This window comes from Leptosomus discolor, chromosome 20 (genome assembly GCF_034619465.1).
Source record: "Leptosomus discolor isolate bLepDis1 chromosome 20, bLepDis1.hap2, whole genome shotgun sequence".
Lineage (NCBI taxonomy): Eukaryota > Metazoa > Chordata > Aves > Leptosomiformes > Leptosomidae > Leptosomus > Leptosomus discolor.
In genome coordinates, this window is record NC_141410.1 from 5,146,674 (window position 1) to 5,154,933 (window position 8,260).

At 38.5% G+C, this 8,260-nt stretch overlaps 1 protein-coding gene across 1 annotated transcript; it reads right to left on the reverse strand.

The window, feature by feature from the left end:
- Positions 1-1,346: 1,346 nt before the first annotated feature.
- LOC104351180 (arylacetamide deacetylase-like 4) lies at positions 1,347-7,922 on the reverse strand. The gene is made up of 4 exons (XM_009957215.2): positions 7,767-7,922; positions 3,977-4,193; positions 3,105-3,168; positions 1,347-2,124 (listed from the first exon to the last, which is right to left on the reverse strand). Exons 1-4 carry the CDS (start codon positions 7,920-7,922, stop codon positions 1,347-1,349), a joined length of 1,215 nt encoding a protein of 404 aa, XP_009955517.2.
- Positions 7,923-8,260: the final 338 nt, after the last annotated feature.

The following is an 8,260-nucleotide window of genomic DNA, read 5'->3' on the forward strand; positions in this document are numbered from 1 at the left end:
GCTGGCTCCTGCACCTGGGTCACAACAACCCCATGCAGTGCTACAGGCTTGGGGATGAGTGGCTGGGAAGCTGTCTGGCAGGAAAGGACCTGGGGGGTGTTGGTTGACAGCTGGCTGAACGTGAGCCAGTAGTGTGCCCAGGTGGCCAAGAAGGCCAACAGCATCCTGGCCTGTATCAGAAATGGTGTGGCCAGCAGGAGTAGGGAAGGGATTGTCCCCCTGTACTCGGCACTGGTGAGGCCGCATCTTGAATAGTGTGTGCAGTTTTGGGCCCATCACAACAAGAAAGACATCGAGGTGCTGGAGTGGGTTCAGAGAAGGGCAATGAAGAGTCTGGAGCACAAGTGTTACGAGGAGTGGCTGAAGGTATTGGGGTTGTTCAGCCTGGAGAAGAGGAGGCTCAGGGGAGATCTTATGGCCATCTGTAACGACCTGAAAGGAGGTTAGAGTGAAGTGGGTGTTGGACTTTTCTCCCAAGCATCAAGGATAGGATGAGAGGAAACGGCCTCAAGTTGTGCCAGGGGAAGTTTAGATTGGACATCAGGAGAAATTTCTTCACTGAAAGGGTTGTCAAGCGTTGGAACAGGCTGCCCAGGGAAGTGGTGGAGTCACCGTCCCTGGAGGTGTTCAAAAGACATGTAGATGTGGTGCATAGGGGTGTGGTTTAGTGGTGCTGGGTTAACGGTTGGACTTGATAATCTTAAAGGTCTTTTCTAACCTAAATGATTCTATGATTCTATGATTTGTAAAATGTATATGCATCATTTTTTAATAGATGTTAACCAATACTTTTTATAACATCTCTAGTTCCAGCCTAACCCTTTTCCTGACCTCCTTTCCTTTCCTTCCACTTCTTTCTGTAGGGCTATGCTGAAATCTTTTTTTTCTATATTCAGTTCTCTTTAAGCTTGCCTCAAATGTAGCTCTCACCAGATATAGGCTTTGGTAAATTATTGACCATGCTCATTGTACACTTAACCTGTAGGTTCATGCCCTGTTAATTTGCCCCAAGTTGTCCTCAAATCACAGTTTGTGTGTTGATATTACCAGAACTTTATTGAGCCAAACTGCATTGCAAAACACTGGCAATGGGGACTAGATCTTTTATAGGTACAGGAGAAAACTCTGAAGAGGTGGTAGAGGAAAGAAAGGTAAGTTCACCTGACTTTGCTTGTCATGAGAGAAAGCAAAGCAAAAGCCATCACCAAATCAATTTATTGGGCAAAAAGAAGACAGAATGCAGAAATTTAAGATGATTTAAGAAAAGGAAAATTGGAGGTGTTTTTTAAACATCTTTGCAAGCAATGAGAGGTAGGAGTCAGGAAAGGAAAGCAAGAAATGGAATTTTACATCAATCTTAGAAAATTTACTATCTTTTGCAGGCCTTTATGCCCAGATCGGAATGCTACCATCCCGCCCCAAAAAGTAAAGAACACTGTTCCATGGAATCCCTCTTGCAGATGGCACCAGGTCACTTTTATGCCGTGATCCTCTAATCGTTTCTTGTACAGCAGTCCATCATCTCTAAGCACATCAAATTCACAGGTCAAAATGAAAGTCTCGGGAAGTTGAGCAATAACACTGTCTTCAGCTAGCAGTGGAGAAAAAACAGGGTCACACACAGTCTTCATCTGTTCATAGAGTCCTTTTGAGAATTGACATGTTGTACTTGGTTTGTAGCCTCTTGATTTAAATTCATGGGGGATGTAATCAGGACTCACCCATTTCTGATACTTCAGTTGCAAATCTTCTGGAATATAAGACACTTTAGATAGTGATTCCATGACTGACAAGTCTTTATTAAGATACTTCAAACCAAGAGCAATGGTTCGTTCCTTTAACAAAATGGGGACTCCTTTATTCTGCTGATAAGAAGGCAAATTGAAGTCCACACTCTGGAGAAAAGGATATATTAGGATTTGTGCCCTCAGCTTTGGGAGGTCTCTTCTGTTCGCCAACGTTTGGGCAACAGCAGCGGTGATTGTACCTCCACTGCTATCTCCACAGATGACAATGCGAGAAGGATCTACTCCATAATCTTGTGCAGTCCTCATAAAGTGTATGGTGGCAGTGAGACAATCCTCAAACTGGGTTGGATATGGATATTCAGGAGCTAAGCGATACCTAAATAGGGGTGAAAGTGTTTTAGCATAGTCATATCTAGTGACTGGTCCCATTGTCTTTTCATTCACAGCTAGCTTTCTGAAGATAGGAAAGTATTCTGAGATTATAATTACAGCAATAGAATTGATCATAATTATTGCTTTTGATGTATTATTTGCTATTATTGTTAATGTTTGGGGGAGTCAGTGCACTCTTCTATCTTTGCAAAATACTTCCTTACCTATCTTTTAGTGACTGAAGAGTTATTGTAGAATTAGGTGGCAAGGCAGGTATGCATGAATCAGTTATCAGCAATTCTAGTTAGAAATTGAAGTGAACATTTCCCAACAAATTGTTAAAGAATATGAGCATAGAAAATTGATAATGAAAATATGAAACATTTCAGTGGTTTTCTGTAAGAGTTAACTGTTCTTCAAGTATTTTGTGATGTAAATAGTAATTAGTGCAATTTTAATCAATTTCCAAGACATCAACACTTTTCCTGAACTTTTAGAAACTGGTTCTTTTAAAAATGCGTTACAGCTCATCAGAAAAATATTTGGAAAGTTCATCTCAGGTTGATTGCAAGTTAAATGTCGATACCCCCCCCCCCAGTTTTTCAGAGCTACTACTAAAATGAGTATTTAGTAGTCTGGGCAACTGTGCTTTTCACAGAAACAGTTACACTTAAAACACGGTGTTGGCTTTCAACGGTGGTTTTGATACGGCTTTAGGAAACAAAACATCCTCACCTCTTAGTGGTGGCTATAAATTATAAAATTATTATAATAGATTTTATTTGGAAATAAGCAAGTGGCAATTAGTTGACTAATTCTTCCCAAGAGTAATTAGTGCTGGTGAAATGCATGATTGTTAAATATAACTAAATATAAGCACTTTAGAAGGAACTTGGTGTGCAGTGACTATGCATTGAAGGCTGGCTAACCTAGAAGGAGGCCCAAATGGCTGTTATATTGTGTGTCTGGATTGACTCCACTTACCCAACAGACACAACCACTGAATTGCTTTTTCTAGCGAAATAGCGGCATGTTCTTTCATAGGCCCCTGTAAAACAAAATATTTCAATGGAATTGTATCTTGCTTTAAAAATAAGTTGAATGAAAATACTCTGAAATTCTTACCGCTATTCTGTGATTAATGCTAGACTGTAATTCTCTTATTGTGGAATGGTCTAATCTGGACATAGCTCACAATATCATTACGTCTGTGGGAATCTTCTTGCCAGTAAGAAACCTGGAATTTACACCCGTGCATTGTTTCAGTCTCCTCTTTGAAAATTTAGTTAATAGAAAGTACCACTTGTTGCCACATCTAAAGTGGTATTGAAGATGAGAAGTTATTAAAAAACCCCCACAAACCAAACACAAAAAACCCACGGCTAAATCTAGCACGAGAATTTTTCTTCTGCATGAGCCACCATCTAATTTCTTATGCCTTTCCATTTCAAAGGCCAAAATGTATTTTTTCCTTGTTTTGCCACTATAAAGACACACAGCAGTACACACATACGCACAAGCTTGCACACACATGTGAACACAAATTGGGTCCTTTAAAATAAGAAGTAAAATTCTAAAGAGATTTTCAACTTTTCTTGTAAGCATGAAGGCGAAGAAGAAAGAAAACAGATATTACAAATGATCTGAGAATAAAAGTTCTAGATACATGACCTGTATAAAGACAATTTAAGACGATGCCTACTGCATGTAAATAAAATTATTCTGCTGTCCTGAAATTAATTTTGTTATTTATAATTCTAAACCTACTAACTCTTCTTGTCATTTAGGAAATACCAGATCAGATCAGTAACTACGTAGTATTTGTAGTTATAGCTCATTTTATTTGTATCACTTACGAATGCTTCCAAACATTCCAACTCCTCCATGAAAGTAAAGGATTCCTCTTCTTTGGCCAGTGGTTGATATTTTTGGCTGGTAAATTCTTACTTTAACCTTTTCAAACCTTAAGTCCTCGATAAAAAGATATTTATCTTTTAATGGTGGTATTGCATCCATTAAAACCCTGAGGACATAGACCTCTGAGGTGATACCTAATTTTTCCAAAGCTTTTGCCTGTTAATAAAGGGAAAGAAACCACAAATTAGTGCAAATTTCCATCTTACCTGGAGACTGATCATGAAAAATTTAAAATTCCATGGTTAATTCAAACTTTCTGTCCTGATGGTTCTTACAGTGAAGTGGCCAGTTATGGTGATTTGGATACCTCTTCATTGTAATGTAATACCTACCAAAATTTGAAATTCAAAGAGCACTAGTTTGACAGGAGTGGATGAACTTACCTTCTGTGGCTGCCTTGTGTCCATGCTTCTCCAAAAGCAAGGCCTTCGAGCCTGTGGGAAAGCCTGCCTAAGAATTGCTTTCACTTGACTCATGAATACCATCTTACATCTCTGGCAAACACGTCACCAGCACTATCTAGAAGAACACGGGATTAGCTTTGGTGATAATTTCAGGATTATATTAGAAGTGTTAGATAAGAGCATGGTGTTTTTCAAATTATTTCATTCTTCAGTGGTGAAATCCTGGTTTAGTTTTTATCAGTAGGAAAAAAAATCAAAGTATTAATAGTAGATATGCCTGAACAAAATGAGAGAGTAGTTACAGCATTTTAAACTTTAGCTTTGGATGAAGAAATGTGGCTAATACTTCAGTTTCCCAAACTCACACAACTTCTTAACTTGCAGAAAAAAAATCCCATAGCATCTACCCCAGCTGGCCTCCTGAACAAGAATAGCTTTGAACCTTAGCTTGATCTTCTCACAGCTCAGTGACTTTTACTTTAACACTCAGGCTGAAGACACTTATGTCACTCTGAGCTAGTCTACTTCATTGTATCTGGATGCCTTTAAGCTGTTTCCGTTGTAGTCTGCTGTAGTCTGTTCCTGCTCAAGATGAAAAATACGAGGCAGTATCACTATATTTCCTCTATATTGGATTACGTTTTGTACTTCTTCAGCAGTAGACTTCTGTAATGAGTAGTTTAGTTTGCTGTGTTGCTGTTATTCATGCACATATATTTCAAAAAGAATTGCATGTACAAAAGTATATGCTGCATGTATCTTAAAAACCCACAATACGTCTTGTGGCTTTCACCTCATGTTTCACAGACCTCATGTAGCTCATTAATGTGGTCCTGTGAAATTTGAGGCAGGTATCCTATTTTAGGCCATTTGAGGAGCTGATCCCATACATGAAGGATCATCCTGTGGCCAAGTTTTAGTCTCATACTGATACCTTCTAAAGAACTCCTGGATGATGTTCATGGGAAAATAATTTTATTCCTTTATCTTCAAATTCCCTTCAATATTTTCTTTCCTCACTAATACTTTTGTAACAGTAAAGGTTAAACCTGTAATTGTGCTGTATTGTTTGTATATAACAGAGAGATCGCCTTGGTATTGGAAATACTAAAAAAAAATAGGAGGGTTGGCAGTCTGACACCACGTTATTGCCAAACCTGCAATGGTTTCATGGGTCAGCTTCTGTAGAGATTGGCATTTATTTATATTGCTCTTAGTCACTTCACTGTTAGCTGTGGCTATCTTCCATGGATTACCTGCAACAACGTACAGTTATGGCAGACATCTGTAATTAGTGTAATCACGCATAATCTTTTTAGTTATTTCTGTTAATATGCAAACGAAATGTTAATCTTGTGGTGTTGTTTTAAATTGTGCACCTCCTGCGAATGGATGTTCTACAAGAACCAGCAGAATTTGCATTTTTGCTTTGTTTTCTGATTCAAGTTCATTTTTTTAGTATGTATGTTCCCTCAAAGTGAGGTGTTGGACTAGATGATCTCCAGAGGTCCCTTCCAACTCCCATCATTCTGTATTTGGTTTTGCCTCCAGTTTCTGGAAAAAAGTGATCACTTGCATGACAACAGCAAGACTGGGCTATGTGTGTGTAGGGTATAGTTAGATTATGTATCACTGATTTCTTTATTACCCCGAAATCCCACGTTCAGGATCTTCATGTTCATAAAGCTTGCTTATGAACCAAGTCAATCAAACATGACCTACGTTTTGATATTTGTAAATTAGTGTGACTGCTTAGTAGTTTGTAAACCAGTAGTTGGACAGTTTGGTTATATATTCATTAAGGATCTTCTAACACAATAGCTGACATGACAGCTTGAAAATTAACAAAGACTTGCAGGTAGCATAAGACGGTCGAAGTACGGGACTAGAGAACCACGACCTTGTTTGAAGTGTTTTCTAGCTCAGCCTCTGCAGTCACACTAAGTAAACTTTAAGTTTCCCTGCAGTTTCGACATCTGGGTTGTCATCCCTTGAAAAGATTTGGCTACTTCGGTGTAAGTAATTGGCCTAACAGCAATACCAAGAGTTGCTACGTGAATTGGACTTCACTTGAATTTAAACTTGTATAACAATACATTAATATTCTTATCTTTGAGGTGATATGGTACAGTGCTTTTGCTTGTCCTCTCGCTGGCCACAGAAAGGATTCAAAAATTGTAAGATCAGAAGTTAAAACTATTTTAATCACCAGTAAATGTCTAAATTCTGCAGTTTAGCTTTTTACATATGAATTACACAAAGATAAAACTTTGCCTGATGGATAAAGAGTGTTCATACAGTGCTTTGAAAATGTGAAAGCCCACACATTGTATAGTAGGTGGAAGAAAATTTAATTTTACTTCTATTACTGTCCTATTTTCTTGCATTGTTTTACTCTCATAGCAGTGTTAGGGCCTGGGTGGGGCACTTCCCAAGAGGCGTGATGAGGCATGTTCTTAGGAGCTTACTGGCTGACTTCAAACAAAACTTAATAAGCACTGTAGCAGGGAAAGGGAGGAAGAAATGATAACATTAGAACATGGAACTGAGGTGAAATGTAATGTGCAAGCCAGACGCTGAAGGGTTTTTTCACAATTTAAACAACTAAAAGAAAAGAAGCTTGATTTAGGTATCACAGAAGTGTTTTTAAAATGACAGGGGCAACAATTAATTCAGGAAAGGATAACTGATGAAAAAGAAAGATGAGTGGAAGTCACATTTTAGTTTTGAAGAGAAACAAGGATGAAAACTAAAGGAGGATTGAAAATGTGCCAAAAACAATGACACAGAAAGACAGCTTTAATATTACGTGTATTATCTCAAAAAAGGAAGTCATATAGACATATTGAAAGTCAAAAGGTGATGAATGTGGCAGCTGTTTTCCAGAGGGCTCAGAAGTAGAGTGATAAAGTTGTAGAAGAGAACTGAGATCAGAGACATCGTTTAGTTGCTCATTCGCTAAATAAGCCCTGTTATACAGAGGAGAAGTTCCACATGCGGTGCCGTAACCTTCTTAAGCCTTCCAGCACCGCATAGAGGCAATAGGATTAAAAACCTAGAACAGGCCATCAGAAAAAACTGGGAATTACACAGTCTGCAGGATTTTATTTTTCCGTATTGTTACCTTTGCTGCTGTATAGCAAGCAGTAGAGTCTATTATACTCAGCTGAGCTGAAGGTATCTGCAGTGGTGCTCACATCACCAAATTAATCTAGTTGCATATTTGCAATATATTTAAACATTTATTCTAGAAAACCTCACCAATCCATTACCCCTCTATCAGAAATTAAACTCAAAACTCAAGCTTCAGTTAAGTTTTACTTACCAGACCAAACCCAAAGTTCAAGGCGTGGTGAAGAACATAAAGCTTTCGGTACTGACTAAATCCATGAGGGATTTCTGCCTTGGGGTGTTCATAATAGAATGCCATTGCCACAAAGACAGTCAAAACAGAAAGAAAAATCACTAGGAGGAGTCCCATCTCGCTGTACTGTTAGGAGCCAAATGAGAGAATCAGCTGTGTCTTCCTCCCCTTTCTGACTTTTGAAGGATTTCTGAAGGTAAGGTCACAGGATTAGCAATTCTCTTCATATCCCATCATTCAGCTTTTAAAAATGCCAATAGGAAGATGAACACATGTGGCAATCAAACCATAAAATTAAACAGACACAATTAGTCATGGGAGAGGCTTGCATAAGCAGTTTTTCATCTCTGCAGCTAACATGTTTTGAGTCTGTGCCCATCACTGTAGAACCAGTGCTTGATACACGATTTGTAGCGTCAGTGTTAAGAGAAGACAAAAACTTGTTATGTCTCTCC